This window comes from Haliotis rubra, unplaced genomic scaffold (assembly GCF_003918875.1).
Source record: "Haliotis rubra isolate DU_JTF1 unplaced genomic scaffold, ASM391887v1 Scf191, whole genome shotgun sequence".
Taxonomy (NCBI): Eukaryota; Metazoa; Mollusca; class Gastropoda; order Lepetellida; family Haliotidae; genus Haliotis; species Haliotis rubra.
The window spans coordinates 256,565-274,117 of NW_025765903.1; the positions used below are offsets into that span (position 1 = coordinate 256,565).

Below are 17,553 nucleotides of genomic sequence, written 5' to 3' on the forward strand. Positions count from 1 at the left end.
GACTATAGATGGCAATTAGGTCGCTCAGCAAGGTATGACGACGGACCGTCGACTCATTTTCTGCATTTTCTTAACTGTCTAGGTATATTTCTCCAGCGACCGGTCTCTATTGGTAAATAATGATTAGAGGTTCTAAACCCCATTAGTTTATTTGTTTTTGGAGAAGCAGATATGGTTCGAAAGTTGGCTTATGCTTTAGTAGTTTATAATATATGCCTTTTTCTACGTTTCCTATCTCCCTACCACTGAGACTGTAGTTAGGCCGAACTTAGTTTAACAGATATATCACACTTACACATATTAACTACATAAATTGTAGATATCAATGCAGAGAAACAGGGTTTTTTTTCTATTTTCCGACAGTACTTTAGTGATGCCGGATCTTTGCTACACACAATGGTCCTGCACAAACTGAGTTTTAAATGATATTACATTATCCTAATTTGCAAGCTCAGTATGTTCCAAATTACAGTTGTAAAAGACAAGATAATGCTGATGTCCAAGATATCTTGGACATCAATGTACTACTTCTAAATGCCACTGAAAGACAAGATAATGCTGGTTAACTTCAGAGGTTTATTTGTTTGCATCAGCACAATTTGTCAGCTGTTCCCAGATACTGTGTGCAGCAGATCAGTGAGTCATATCAACAATAACTCACACAAAAATGTGTATACATACATGAGAGAGTAGATAATTAGAATGAGTAACCAGTCAAGGATGTACCTACTGTACGACACAGGCTTGTTCAAGTAGCTGAGAAGCTGAGTTTAGCTTCAATGTTTTGCTCATTTCATAAGTTGTATAACAGTATATGGTCTCTGGTTGTATGCAAAAAGGTAATTTACTATATTTCATATAAAATACCACACAAGACGACTGGACCACAATAAATTTAGTTTTACTGGTCCCTAATAAAATATGGACCAGTGTTAGTGTTGAACACAGATTTGTTCACCTCCTGTCAAAATCAATAATGTAGAGATGTTTACAAACCGCTGCCATATTGCTGGAATATTACTCAGTGCGGCATTAAACAACAAACCAATTCTAGCAAGCACTCACTGGAGAGAAACTTGTGATGAGTGACTAGATTATTGAACGGTCTTAACATGTCTCATCGGAGTAGAGGATTTACAACTCTATCAGGGTTTATCAGCAAGTGTACATTTCCAGGGCTCAATTTAGTGCTTTGTTACTTGCACTGGTGCAACCCAATATTATAAAGTGCAACCGAAGTTATTAGTCAACCTTGAACCAGGTGCAAGTCAATTTTTGAGAAATAAATCAACAATAAATTTAACATTATAAGCATAAGTATGTCAGCTCATTTTTCGACTAAAGTTTGAATAGCTGTGGCACCAAAACATTGCCATTTATAGACACTTCTCGGCTATGACAGCTCTTGTAAACAGGGATCAGCTGTGTCTGTGTGTTGCTATGGTTTCATGGGTACTACATCACGGAAATATGTTTATATGCACTTAAAACTCTGACGTTTTAACACACTACATTGAAATTTGAATTTCGCAAGTTCAACTAGGTTTTTATCTTAGGTTGCACCTGGTGCAAGGAGGTTAACAACTCTTAAATCGAGCCCTGATTTCAGTGATGACATGGGATATGTTTCAGCTGGTCAGATGTCATGTCTTATATTTGATATACACATGGTATGTGACTTAGGATCCAGGTCCAACATGTTTCTGTGACCCTTTTTGATATATTTCAGTGTTCACGAGATAAAGTTGTTTCCTGATGTCTTTCCAACTTTGCTGAACTCTTTGTATAGTGTAGCTCTTTGAGCATACTTCAGTATGGATATATGCTCGTTAGAATGCCCTATTATTATTGTTATTATTATTATTATTATTGGTCAGGTGGGATATACCGATTTTTTTGGGACTGCATTGTGGTATACTAAACCGAAGGCAAAATACCGCGGTTCTACTAAGACCGCGGTATACCGTTTCAACCCTAGGCCATATAAGTTTTTAAAAATCAAAGACATACAAGTAATCCTGTATTATTTAAACATAATATCACATCATTATCATCTATTCACGTTTCTGTTCCAGAGAGCAAGTGTCCGACACCTGGATGTGATGGAACTGGGCACATCACAGGCCTGTACTCCCACCATAGAAGGTAACGACCCATTTTCTTGCATATAACAGGCTTGTAGGCTCTCAGTAGTGTTTATTCTAGAGCCAGCATCTTTTTCAATATTAACATTAGAATTTTCATCCATATGAAACAGTTGGCCACATGAATACAAAAGATACATAAATACCTCAAATGGATTATTTTATGACAGTAACATTTGTGATCACCCAAGGATGAGAAGCAAATGATGTACAGAAGTTAAGATATTCAGTGAACAAAAGATAACATATTCCATGCAAAAGTCAAGATATTCAATGAACAATTTGAGAACTCGAAACTGTGAAAATAGGGCTAACTAGCATATTTCAGTACACACTTCTTGACATGCTATTTCTAGTGTTGTTGTGTTCTCCGCCACCCTCCCTTACCCTATCTGACCGCCTCCATGGTGTAGTGGTTAGAGCGTCCGCGTGGAGCGAAAGGTCGCGGGTTCGATCCCCAACCACGTCATACCAAAAGACGTTAAGATATGGTACTTGTTTGTCCCTGCCTGGCGCTGATACAAGAAGGACTGGTCGGCTCGGAGTCAGTATAATGTGTCTGAGTGGGGTATTCATGCTTCACTGCGGCATGGTATCTCAGTGGGCTAGCACTATAAAACCAGCTACAGTCTGGGCTAGTACAAGCAGCCGCACATACACATACACATACACAGGCATGCACATCGTCATATGAGCGAAATATTCTCAAGCACGACGTTATACCCAATTTCACCTCACCTCACCATACCCTGTCTGCAGCTGTATGATTGTATACAATAGAAGATAAGGACTCAGTGTGCTCCCACAATGTTGTAGTTATATCGTGCAAGTGATTAAGGCATGGCATGGCATGTCATGGTCTGCATTGGTTTCTGATATGATAAAGTATACGGTCAAACCTTGTTTCCTTTGCAGTTTATCAGGATGTCCTCGGAAAGATAAAGCAACTGCTGAACGTAAGTAAAAATCTCAGTGGCATTAATGACTGAAAGTACTACTTTGTAATGTTCTAACACATGACAAAGGGTGGTGGTTTGAATCCCGGGCAGAGTCATACCAAACAAGGCTCAAATATGGCTCTTGTTTATCCCCATAGCGCTGCTTTTGTGCGGGTTATTAAAATGGACTCCGTCCGTCGTAAGGCGTCGTCCGTCCGTCCGTGAACATTTGTTTTTCCGAGCAGAACTCTAAAACCGTTCTCTATTTCTTCACCAAACATGGCACATAGATAGATCTGGTGGTGTACTGGTGCCTTTTGGTAGTTTTAGAATTCTGAATAAAATATTTTTAGGCGTTTCCGTGGCAACAAGTTTGACTTAGACTGAAATTGGTGGTTGTGCTCTTTTCCAGAGCAGAACTCTAAAACTGTTCAAAATTTCTTCACCAAACTTGGCACATAGATAGATCTGGTGGTGTACTGGTGCCTTTTGGTAGTTTTGGAATTCTGAATAAAATATTTTTGGCATTTCCATGGCAACAAGTTTGACTTAGAATGAAATTGGTGGTACTGCACTTTTCTGGAGCAGAACTCTAAAACCGTTCAATGTTTCTTCACCAAACTTGGCACATATACATAGATCTGGTGGTGTCCTGGTGCCTTTTGGTAGTTTTGGATTTCTGAATAAAATGTTTTTGGCATTTCCATGGCAACAAGTTTAACATAGACTGAAATTGGTGATAGTGCTCCATTCTGGGAAGAACTTTAAAAACCTTTCAATACTTGATAATATTTGACATAATCATAACTTCGTAGACATAATCATGAAGAGTATTTTGCCTTTGTGGGGATATTGATGACTTTATCTTCTTGTTATGATGGACAAGTTTGTTCAGAATCTTAATGCTTTGTCGGAGTTGGATATACCCGTGGAGGTCCGGGTTAGAATATTGGCCTTCAGTAACCCATGCTTGTCGTAAGAGGCGACTAACAGGATCGGGTGGTCAGGCTCGCTGACTTGGTTGACACATGTCATCGGTTCCCAATTGCGCAGATCGATGCTCATGTTGTTGATCGTTGATCACTGGATTTTCTGGTCCAGACTCGATTATTTACAGACCGCCTCCATATAGCTGGAATATTGCTGAGTGCGGTGTAAAACTAAACTCGCTCACTCACCCACTCACTCACTGAGTTGGATATCCATCTTAAAACTGCATGATAGTGTTGTGTCTGATGTTGTGTTGGAAGCCATCACTGAAGTTTCCATCTTTCTGTTTCAGTCTTAGCCCTTCAGGATAATGTTCTCAGGTAAGTCCACAAACTTCAGATCTATTCTTATCAAGTGTTAAGTAGTTACCTTTGTAGTCATTTGTGGGAATTTAAATATTTCCCTGATAAACTGTGCTTGGTGTTCTGGCTCCGAGAGTAAGAGGTCCAGCTCAGACCACTTATTTCAAATGAGGTCATCATACCTGGAGATTGCGAAAAAAACATATCGTCACTTGTCTGGACTTGTCTCAATTATTTACAAGCACTGTGGTAAGGCTTTGACTGTTGTTTAAATACAAATTAAACAAAACTATCAATAGTAAGATGTGTGTGGATGGTGTTGTATTTGTTTCTCCTTGTTTCAGATGTCCCACACCAGGGTGCAACGGCCGTGGTCACATCAACAGCAACAGGAATTCACATCGCAGGTATGCAACCTTTCTTGTCAAGAAGACAGAATGAACCACTACAAAGGGTCACTTTTGGTGGTGTCATTTGCCTCCATTAGTTGGGTGTTGACCTGTTGGTATTTCCAATTCAAACAGAATTCTTTATTACACTCTCATTGAAGATACCACCAATAACAATAAGCTGATATCACCCAGTGTTTGATACCTAAGTGAATGCTTATGTACTACAGGTTTCACTAAAAAATATTGAAAAAACTCAAAATCTTTGGCTTTATTCATTGTCACTGTTCTGAAATGACAGATCACTGAGATGAGTTTATGCTCACTCAGTGACCAAAGCAACCTAGGCTAGTAAGTCCACTTTTTGGGAACCTGTGTATTGTTCGCTTTTGCTTGTCAGAGGCCAGAACTATTCTTTTGTTTCATAAGATTAGTATCACTTGGGAGCTTGTTGTCCCCTGCTGCAATGCGGAATGCGGACTATGTATTCAGCAGCATCCATACATCAGTACTTCTGTACATACATCCCAATTCTTGTTAACAGGATATCTCATGAACTGTTGTACCCAATGTCTTCAAATTCGCTGGCAGCCCTTATTCTCGAAACGGTCGTAGCCAAAAAAGAATTCTTAACTTTGATCGTAGCCTATGTCTTAAGAATGGGCTTAAGAAGTTTGTAGGGCTACGAACATTTTGAGAATAGCTAGCCAGTTGATTTGGGTGACCTTGACCTTACCTTCAAGTTCACCACGACACTTTGACCACTTTTCAAACTTATGTAAATGTGATATCTCATAAAACGTTGCACCCAATGGTTTCAATTACGTCGACAGCCCACATTCAGTGATTATGCAGACACCAGTCATTTCAGGAATCTATGTGACCAAAAAATAAAACCAAGTAAATATGTTTTAAATATTTTATTATTATACCCCCGCTACGAAGTAACGGGGGTATATAGCATTCATTCCGTCCGTCCCGAAACTTTGTCCGGAGCATATCTCTTAATGTTTACATGCTAGGTTCACCAAACTTCACACACATGTTAATCATTACCCATTAATGTGCCTTTTGCTATTTTAATTTTTCTTCAGAATTTTGTTTTATTGCTGTTTCCATGGAAACACGACTTCGCGCCAAATGTGTTTGATGGTTTTGTCCGCAGCATATCTCTTAAAGTTAACAAGCTAGGTTCACCAAACTTCACACACATGTTAATCATTACCCATTGGTGTGCCTTTTGCTATTTTAAAGTTTTTTTCAGAATTTTTTATTTTTTTGCTGTTTCCATGGAAACATGACTTGGTGCCAAAACTTCACACACATGTTAATCATTACCCATTGATGTGCCTTTTGTTTTTTTCTTATTTATTTTCAGAATTTTGTTTTATTGCTGTTTCCATTGAAACATGACTTCGTGCAAAATGTGTTTGATGGGTACCTGGCCACAGCATGTCATCGAAACTATACATGCTAGGTTCACCAAACTTAATACACAAGTTAATCATGACCCACAGATATGCCATGTGCTAAAAAATAACAATCTTCATCTACGTCCACTTCATTGTGTGCAACAAGTTCAATTGTATGTCAGGTTTCCACGGAAAACAAAAAAAATAATGTTTCCATAAATTATTACTGTAATCCGTACATGGCAAAACTATTATCTAACATGTATATAAAGTTTAGTAGAGTCAAGGAGAAAGTCTTGTGAGCTGCTGATCCTTGTCACATTATATATATCAATATCAGTCATTTCCATGTCCCAAAGTGGGAAGCGGGGGTATGTGAGCTGTGCTCACTTCTACACTTGTTTTTTCTTATCCTGACTCATGATCTTTTGCTTATCTCCCTTTCCCTTGCGAATGGTAGTGGAACACTTGAATCCCTTGAAGCGGACGTAAAAATACACTCACCCATGAGTTACCTCCCTTTTCCCACGTAAACAGTCATGTGACCAGCCTTACTTGTCACTCTCTCCCTTTTCGCCCAAGTGGATGGTTGGAGTATACGGCATTATATCCTTTTTATTTAGGTCCTATTCTTCAAAATTACGCTGTGTATGGATTTGGCAATAACTACTATGTATTATATGTAAAAAATTGTAAAAATTATTTGTATTTGTGTCATAATTTCATCGTTATGTAACTTTGTTTACATTTCATGAAATCTTGCAGTGTTTGCAGGCACAGGTTATCCGTGGCGGATCCACACCCCCAATGCCTTTCGTGCATAAAACCATGTTCTTCCAGCTTGCGCTGTACTTATTGTGTTGATTTATCAAATCTACAATTGGGATTTAAATATTAACCAATGTCAGATATATCTAGTAAAAACATCTAAAGGCTGCAGGAATTTTTGTGATAAACTTATTTCCAATGATATACACCCAAATATGTGTAATAAATGGCAGCTGCTATTTCCTGAAATAGACTTTGATTGGAAAAATATATTTACAGCATACAGAAAAGGATTGCAAGACACAAAACTTTAGATTTTCAATATAGATTTCTACAAGGAGTTATTTATACAAAAAGAGAATTGCTTAAGATGAAAAAGGTTGATAGCAGTCTATGTTGTTTCTGCAATGATCTAAATGAGAGTGTTTGTCATGTGTACTGGGAATGTCAGGAGACACAAACTTTTTGGAAAAACCTGCAAATTTGGCTTAACAATTTATACCCTCATCCACTGCTATTATCAAAACATATGGTTTGGTTTGGTACTCTACATCATAATATATTACTAAATCACATCATCATTGCAGCAAAAGACATTTTCATGATGCAGTATTAAAAATACGCATCCAAACATAACTCTTTTTATAAAAACTTTGAAAGAAATATTCTTTGTGGAAAACCATATATGCAAAAGAAATAATAAAATAGAAGATTTCAATCATAAATGGGGTCTTCTCTTCCCAGTACTTTGATGAATTTAAAATGTACCCAATTTACCTGAGGTCATATTTCTCTTTTATTGACTTACAAATGTGTATTAACATGATATTGATACCTGTACATCATCCATCTGTCTGTACATCACTGTTCTACATATCATGACATTGTAATCCTGGGAACCAATAAAAAATTTAAAAATTATACCCCTTATCAAATAAAATTTTTTAAAAATCTACAATTGAATCAATATTTGTCTTATATCTATAGACGTGCCATGGATCGGGTGAGGAAGTCATCTCAAGTCTCGGCTGATAAAACAGGAGATCAGCCAGCAAACTGTTTGTTGCTTGCTACTGCTGAAATTCATAATACTGGTGCTATGTTGAGTACGTTGCAGGGGCAGTCTACTGGTACGGGGGCCAAGAAGAGATCGGCTACAACTCAGTTGACTCCGACTCAGATTAAGAAAAAGACATCGTCTTCTTCTACGTCGCAGAAGAAAGCATCTGTTACCAGATCGGAGGGTAAATCTATGCGGCCTAGTAAGTCCACGCATCAGGAATCCTTAAATTAAGAGATATTACCTCCGCATGAAGTAGACTTTTTTTGATGATCCTCCGTTACTTCTACCCGAAGTACCTACGAGATCGACGACTCAATCGACATCCACGACTACTAGATCGTCTCCTGCAACGGTCACAGCAGGCCAGCTGTTTGACGAACTACCACCAACTTCTCAACGCGCAGAACTTGATCCTGGTGAAATTATGAGACAATTCACCAACCAGATGATGGCCATGATGGAACGTAGGTTCGAGGAGGAAGCGAAGGCTCGGCAAAGCCTCTCATCTACTGACATCGTGCGCGAACCTACTCCTCAGAGAACTACGTCTCAAGACTACGTTGGCGAACGTACACCTTTGCGAAAGGTCTCCACAGTCGGACGACTCTGTCATCTTGGAGGAGGATAGAAGACATGAGATGCCTACTCATCATTCTACATTGGCGAACCCTCAGCGTTCGAGAACATCGAAGGATCCATCTCCTACACCTAGCCACTCTAGATCGAGATCTTATATCTCTCACAGAGGTTCACGAAGTCACTCATCACGAATCAGAGGTTCGCGAAGAGAAGGCTCACACCACAGAGGTTCACGAAAGGATATATCTAGCAACAGACGTTCGCGAAGAGAAAGCTCACATCACAAAGGTTCGCGAAGAGATGAATCCACAGATAGAGCTTCGCGAAGAGAGGACTCTCAAGATAGACGTTCGCAAAGGGAGGAATGTTCAGTTCGCAAAAGGATGATGGAGGTTCGAGAAGGGATACAGGTTCTCAGAAGGATGATTCGCGGAGGCATAGCTCTACCGATCAGGAGATAACTGATGAATAACCAGATTTCGTCTTCCCAGACTCAGAGGTTACAGATTGGATAGCCAATGGTTTGTACTTGGAGTCTCCTTCTAAGGATATAGTCTACACTTATAAGATGCGTAATGACGACTTTGACTCAGTGACTATTCCTCCGATTATCCAAGGTACCTTCTAACCTACGCACAGCTTTGAGAAAGCTACAGACATCTACAAGGTTCGAGAACACTCAGATCTACAGGCAGATAACAGCAACGCAGGCAGATAACAGCAACGCAGACATCTACAGGGTTCGCGAACCCTAGGGTTAACAAACCCTTACATCAACAGGCAGGATGTTGACGTCGACTCTATTACCATACGGCTGAATAAAACGAAGCAATGATGAAACAGATGGTTTTGTCAGAGTTTAAAACTCAACAAAAAGATCTACAACATGTGCAATCTCTACAGTTACAGCCTGCACAACTCTACAACCTGCACAAACCTTATACCTGTATTGGTTCAGTTTCGGACGACAACCTACTTGATGAAAGGAATCACTTCATACTTCTATACGGATGCTGAAGTCTTATACCGGGTAGCAGATGGCCTGCGGATATTGTCGTTCACTCACTCACTCCAACCCAACAGAGACGTACTGCATATATGCTGATGACTTCGACTCCAATATGATATCACCTATGAAGCCGATATCTCAAGTACTGGAGAACCTCAAGGCGACCTTTGTAAAGGGCTTAAGATTAACAACTCCTTCAAGTATCCTTGAATGGACGTACAGATGATATTATTAACACTCGTCACTCAGCGTGGGGATTAGGATTTTATGTCCTATCAACTAGATTCAACATCGGTATTTCTTCAAGATCCATACAGACATATGTCTCGACAGCCTCCTTCGTCATGCTGGCTTATATTATCCACAATGGGAATTCGTGATTTATATCACTGAACAAGAATTTACACTTGGAGCAACCCTTATTCAAGAGGTCTATATTACGTGCGCTTTTACTCAACCAACTAATTGCATCAGATTTTATGGAGGCCAACTTGCTACAACACCGGTGACGTCATGCTTGGAAGCTGATTAGTCCACGTCAGACAACGCCTCCCACTGACAGAGCAGGCTACAGCATGTTTTCTGATTTGTAAACAAACCTGTGGTACGGGGGAATACTTCATCGGCAGCCTTGGAAACAGTATACAACTACGGCCTGTTATCATCTTGGGAATCTAATACAGTGAGACCCCCGGATGTCCGGGCACATTCATTTTTACGTAAATCGTCCAGATTTCTGTCGTCCAGGCTTACTGTATATTACTGTCTATAAGCCAAATTTTGAGGATAAAAACGCAGTGTGTAGAAGGGGGTCTGCTTATCTTCATGAGTTACGGCCCATTTCTGGTGTCCCCTGCCGTGATATTGCTGGAATATTGCTAAAAGCGGCGTAAAACTAAACTCAGTCAGTCAGTCAGTCAGTCATGAGTTACGCTTCGGGAACTTCAAGGGATTCAAGTGTTCCACTACCATTCGCAAGGGAAAGGGAGATAAGCAAAAGATCACGAGTCAGGATAAGTATAAAAATATCAATTTTACTTGAAAAATTACATATTCTTCGCAAATACTTATGTTTGTTTTTCTGTAAGAGCCACCTGACAAGGGTTTGATAGATTTGATCAGTGTTCATGTCACTGGGAGGATAGGTGCAAGCTTGATTCATTGCAGACTGCCATGATGGAATATTGCTTATAGCAGCACTAAACAACATTAACTGACTCATTACATGGGTGTGCTGTCATGTGTTCTCTAGCATTCTGTCCAGTAGCTTCTTCAGGAATCTCTCTGTGTGTCCCTAGGGTTCTGTCAGTGATTTCCATAGGAATCTGTTGGTTTGTGCTAAGGGTTCTATCAATATTTTCCCCAGGATTCTGTCTGTGTGTCCCTTAGGGTTCTGTCAGTTTTCCCCAGGAATCTGGCAGCATGTCCCTTAACATCTTTTCTGTGATTTCACCAGGTGTTAGTGTTTTGCCTACACTTCTGTCAGTGTTGCCTGTATGTTGCAGTTTGTCTGGGTGTCCTATTGCTGCCATGGGGAAGCTGATTAACACACAGAACCAGAAGAAGCAAGGTATTGTCATCATGTACACCACAAACAAATCTCTATGATCACTATTAATCATTTGCAAGTTCTTACAATTCAATTGCTACTAACATATTAATCTTTACCTTTTCAAAAATGTCAACATTTCATGTTATATTTGTTCATAAAACATTTTGTTTGTCAATGTGTCTGATGACAGCTGATAGCTTGGTCCAGCATCAAGCAGCATCCATCTTGTACATGACCTTGAACTGGCTTCCTGGCAAGTCCCCCTTGTACCTCTGTCCATCCTCCCACCTTTGCCCTTCCACCTACATTTACTTACTACATTTACTCTCCTCCACATAGCGCAGACTTAGTGGTGAGTACTGTGTTCTGACGTCATTTCATGCTCTGTTTACTGCCATTGTGGGCTGCATGAGATCTGGAACTCTGTTAGTAGCCAGCAGATATGTTACAGCCAGCCAAACAGGGGGATCTACAGAAGGCTTGGGCTGTGATGGTAACACACCCAGTACATTTCCAGGCGAAGACAGGCTACAGGCACCTACACAGACATTAGTTGGGACAGAGTCGTCAATCGCCCCAACTGCAGGGGGTCTCACTGAAGGTTAGAATACAACAGCTCTTCTTGTGCATGTCCCAGTGGTATGTATGTGTGACCTGCCCCTCTACTGCCCTCCTGACTGTCTGTCCATCTGTCTCACTCTCTCTCCTCTGTCAGTGTTCTGCTTCTCTCTCTGTATTTAGTTGTATGCTTTTCTGTTTTGTTGTTCCCTCTGTGGACTTGCCAGAAACATTTATGGTGGTGAAGGCAGTGCGGACCAAGTTAACAGCTGCTTGAGATGCTCATTGGCATGCTGAGCTTCGGTCATATGACTTGTTTCCTTGTGGCAGGACTCCACCTGGTGGTGCTCCCGAAGAACGGCGACCCAAACCGAGCTGTGCTGGCAGCATGCAGCGAGTCTGAGCTGATCAAGATTGCAGCCAAGCAGTACTGTGACACTGGTCCGTACCTACATATGTTTCTCTCTTACCTGCCTCCATTAGCTTTCAGTTCGGGTGTCAGCTATGGTGGGGCCAACGTTTATGTTGCTGCCATACTCCCTCTCTCAGTACATTCAGTTGCTCACATTACTGTCTTCTCATGTGTCAGTGTTGTTGCTCACACATTTAATTTTGTTTCTTGATCAATATAATGATGTAAATGTGTATGTTTGTAGATTACATAAATATGAATTCAATTACAATGTTATGGTACTTTTTTTGTAAATATATACACAGTATGTCCCACCATTTTTCATCCAGTTCATTTTCCCCACATAATCTGGCCCATATCTTACATCTTGCATTACCTGACCCATATCACACACCATGTATCACATGACCCATACCTTACACCATGTATCACCTGACCCATATAAACACATGTATTACCTGACCATATCACCTATCTTGCATCACCTGACCCATATCACACACCATGTATCACCTGACCATATCACCTATCTTACATCACCTGACAAATCTCACACACCATGTATCACCTGACCATATCACCTATCTTGCATCACCTGACCCATATCACACACCATGTATCACCTGACCATATCACCTATCTTACATCACCTGACCCATATCACACACCATGTATCACCTGACCATATCACCTATCTTGCATCACCTGACCCATCTCACACACCATGTATCACCTGACCATATCACCTATCTTACATCACCTGACAAATCTCACACACCATGTATCACCTGACCATATCACCTATCTTGCATCACCTGACCCATATCACACACCATGTATCACCTGACCATATCACCTATCTTACATCACCTGACAAATCTCACACACCATGTATCACCTGACCATATCACCTATCTTGCATCACCTGACCCATATCACACACCATGTATCACCTGACCATATCACCTATCTTACATCACCTGACAAATCTCACACACCATGTATCACCTGACCATATCACCTATCTTGCATCACCTGACCTATATCACACACCATGTATCACCTGACCATATCACCTATCTTGCATCACCTGACCCATATCACACACCATGTATCACCTGACCATATCACCTATCTTACATCATCACCTGACAAATCTCACACACCATGTATCACCTGACCATATCACACATCTTGCATCACCTGACAAATCTCACACACCATGTATCACCTGACCATCTTGCATCACCTGACCTATCTTACATCATGTATCACCTGACCATATCTCACACACCATGTATCACCTGACCATATCACCTATCTTGCATCACCTGACCCATATCACACACCATGTATCACCTGACCATATCACCTATCTTACATCACCTGACAAATCTCACACACCATGTATCACCTGACCATATCACCTATCTTGCATCACCTGACCCATATCACACACCATGTATCACCTGACCATATCACCTATCTTGCATCACCTGACAAATCTCACACACCATGTATCACCTGACCATATCACCTATCTTGCATCACCTGACCATATCACATACCATGTATCACCTGACCATATCACACATCTTGCATCACCTGACCCATATCACACACCATGTATCACCTGACCATATCACCTATCTTACATCGCCTGACAAATCTCACACACCATGTATCACCTGACCATATCACCTATCTTGCATCACCTCACAAATCTCACACACACTTTATCACCTGTCTATATCTCACATCTTGCATCACCTGACCTATATCACATACCATGTATCAAATGACACATATCACATACCATGTATCAAATGACCCATATCGCACACCATGTATCACATGACCCATATCACACACCATGTGTTACATGACCTATATCACACACCATGTATCACATGACCCATATCACACACCATGTATCACATGACCCATATCACACACCATGTATCACATGACCTATATCACACACCATGTGTCATATGACCCATACCATACACCATGTATCACAAGACCCATGTCACAACATGTGTCACATGACCCATATCAAGCACTATGTGTCATATGACCTGTATCATACACCATGTATCACATGACCCATATCACACACCATGTATCACATGACCTACATCACACACGTATCATATGACCCATACGATACACCATGTATCACATGACCCATATCACACACCATGTATCACATGACCCATATCACACACCATGTATCACATGACCTATATCACATACTATCACATGACCCATATCATACACCATGTGTCTCATTACCTACATCACACCATGTGTCATATGACCCATACCATATGCCATGTGTCATATGACCCATACCATACACCATGAACTCGTTCGTTTTGTTTCACTCGAGTGCTTGCTTGGGCATGCTCAGATAACCACCTAGCGCGAGCGACACATTGCTCCACTGGGTGATATACTCTGTTTACTGTACATTGTTCCCTTGGTGTGAACAAAAAGGCTGTACATTTTGGAGAACAAGTCTATGGAATACTTTTGCTCAATTGTCATAATGAATATGGTTTCCTTAGAGGAGAGAAAAGAAATTTAAGTGTATTTTAAAATATATAAAATGTAGGGATCAATGAACTCGGTAATTAAAAGTTTCAAAAACACCCTAGAATAGCTTGGAACTTCTTATTGCTAAGTGATTTTGCCTGCATATTCATTATGATATTTCATCATGGCATTTGTTTTCTACTCACAGGTTGTGATCGTGTCCTTCGACCAATGATTCTAACAAAGCAGTTGGATCTCAACACATTTGACTACCCACCTGTGGTTTCTACGACAACGCCCCGTAACAATCTAGCCAAGGAGCTGGAGAAATACAACCGACCAACTACTGATGTTGGTCAATCAGCAGCAAAAGCAGCTCACAAACCCAAGCCTGTCCCTAAAATCAAAGACACTGCCCCTGACAGGCCCAATATTTTGAGCCGACGCCCTCACTATAAGCCCCAGTACAGGTACGACCCTAGTCGACCAACCTCAACTGCATCAACAACTGTGCCAGTGCCGTCTCCAAGCGCACTGACAGTGTCTGCTTCACTGAACCTGGGCAAGGGAGGGAGTGGGGCAGTGCAAACAGTAGATCTCAACATGCCTGTCACAGCCCAGCTTGCAGCACAGAGGCCGGTTGCCACTGCTAGTGCTAGCTTGCTCTTGGCTGGGCGGGGCACAGCGCTGAATATTCCCCAGCCAAGTGTTAGCAAGGCTGTGAGTCTCAGCTCAACATTCGTGACACCAGTCACCAACAGCATTGCCCCTATACAACAGGTACCACCTCCCATCACACACAACATCAGTAACATCAACCTCACCACCTTGAACAACATCTCCAACAACACTACCTACCAAGAGAATGGTGGCATGACAGCTCCTCAAAGCAATGGGTAGGTTGCACTGACTCTCTGTCCCAATACCGGCAGCTTGACAAGTGATGGTCAGTTGACTGGTAGACTCGCAGGCCTCTGGGGGACCTGGAACCTGCTGGTCAGGCGACAGGCAGCCCCTACAGTTGGCTGGTCACCCAGAGGGTACGCGTTGAGAAACCAGCACTTGGACTTCTGCAGGGGTTTATTGGTGGAATTCTGTGACTCTTCTCGATGAATATATTCAGTACCATCTGTGCTACAGATTGTGAACTTGTACCATAGAACATATGAATAAATAAAGTGAACATTTTATGTGAACTGTATTGATCTGTGCAAATTAAAGAAACTTGTTTGATTAAACAGTATTTTTCTTGACTTTAGCATGAACCAGCACGCACTCTTACAATTTTTTCGTGTGAAATAACAGCAATGGTATGAGCATGAAGTTTGTGCTTAGGACCCCAAGCCCACCCCTCCCAAATCCCCACCCTCCCATATTAACCTGATCTCTCTCTCTCTGACGCAGCACGCACTCCGAACCCGACCTGACACTGCTCACTCAACCTCTCTCCCCCAAAGTGCGGGAGGGACGTGAGCTTCTCACATGCCCGACGCCTGGTTGTGATGGATCTGGTCATGTGACTGGAAATTATTCCTCTCACCGCAGTCTTTCAGGCTGCCCATTGGCTGACCGAGCTATGGTACAGGCCAATCAGGTGGAGCAGAAGTAAGTGATCCTACGTAGGCTGCAGATACAAGCTGTCCTCGTCACTCACACACTCATTTCGCCATCTGTCACTCTTCAGTTTGTTTTTGGTTTTAGTTTTGCATTTTGATGTATCTTTTGTTCAACATTATTTTTGTTTTGCATGAATCGATGTCCTATTTTCAGCTTTGGTATCACCAATTTCAGTTGTGCATGCATTCATGCAGGTGTCTACAGTGGAATAACGTCACCCTTTGAAATGACCTTGAACTAGTGCCAAGGAGAACTTTACCTCTATAATGAGTTGAACTGTATCACTGTATACATCTGTTTTGTTGTCAGTTTTGGTTATCATTTTATTTTGTCTTTTGTTGTTTTCAAATTTTTGGTTTGTGTTAACCAGTATTATTTCTTGCAGTTTCTGTAGTTTCCTATGTCGTTTTTTTTTGTGGTACTGAGTGAGAGAGCACCTGTCTGCCGGCTGGTGCACAAATCAAGTAGGTCTTGTTTCCAATTGTTCCATAACTCCTAGATTTTAGTCTGATGTTGCATGTCAATGTAATTTACCAGTAGTGTTAAAGAGTGTATCAATGTGACTTGTGCCCTAAGAGCGGCCATTGATGACATGAGACACTTTTTCCAATCTCCCCATTGATTGTCATGTTTTTGTTGTATGTGTATTGTATGTACCCAGTGTGACTCCCCTTGAGGTTCTAGCGGGTGGATGTTGGGGCAGTGGTAGGGGCAGCACATCGAAACAACTGCTGAATCATGTGCAACCTTTACAACACTCTGCTTCCAGGCTCACCAGAATCTAAGTCTTATCCCAAAAAAAATAAATTTGTCACTGGAGGATTGTCTTCAGCAGCTGGTTATTGCTTTCATTCAAAGCGACTCGTATTTTTTATTGCCATCAAGAAAAACAGAAATAAGAGAAAGTGTGTCTGGTTTGTTTCTATAGTCTGTTTGCAGTGAAAATATACCGATGAATTTCACTTTAAACAAAAAGTAAATCAAGTTAAGTGAAATTAAGATGGCGAATCCTCATAATTTTACCTTACCAAATGAACATTTAAATCTCAGAATTTTATTCAACTTAGGATAAAAGTTGTTTAACAAACGATCATAATTCAAATCGCTATTATTGGTTTGTATTACAAGGGGGGTGAGTGCAGTAGATGGAACAGTGAAACAAAAGCATGTGCGGTACGTGATGAGCGTTAACTTAAACCAACACTACTTGCTCTCAGTGTTTCATTTAAAGTGCATACCCCTTTGTAATGCAAACCAATAATAGCGATTTGAAACTATG

General features: G+C 41.0%; 1 protein-coding gene and 1 long non-coding RNA gene across 4 annotated transcripts in view; one reads left to right on the top strand and one right to left on the bottom strand.

Annotated features, from left to right (window-relative positions):
• Positions 1-17,553, top strand: part of LOC124274493 (myelin transcription factor 1-like protein) — a 42,972-nt gene that overhangs the window by 14,132 nt on the left and 11,287 nt on the right. For 2 of the 3 annotated variants that reach the window (XM_046709858.1, XM_046709861.1), the window contains exons 8-15: positions 2,076-2,145; positions 3,060-3,100; positions 4,365-4,392; positions 4,719-4,781; positions 11,100-11,164; positions 11,598-11,747; positions 14,866-15,553; positions 16,062-16,262. In XM_046709858.1, the coding sequence (XP_046565814.1) occupies positions 2,076-2,145; positions 3,060-3,100; positions 4,365-4,392; positions 4,719-4,781; positions 11,100-11,164; positions 11,598-11,747; positions 14,866-15,553; positions 16,062-16,262 (1,306 nt within the window). Of the gene's footprint in view, positions 1-2,075; positions 2,146-3,059; positions 3,101-4,364; positions 4,393-4,718; positions 4,782-11,099; positions 11,165-11,597; positions 11,748-12,034; positions 12,146-14,865; positions 15,554-16,061; positions 16,263-17,553 lie in introns of all 3 variants that reach the window. The other variant, XM_046709859.1, reaches the window with a different exon arrangement.
• Positions 12,152-13,350, bottom strand: LOC124274496. The gene is made up of 3 exons (XR_006897959.1): positions 13,334-13,350; positions 12,795-13,247; positions 12,152-12,548 (listed from the first exon to the last, which is right to left on the bottom strand). It is a non-coding gene; the product is annotated as an uncharacterized LOC124274496 (long non-coding RNA).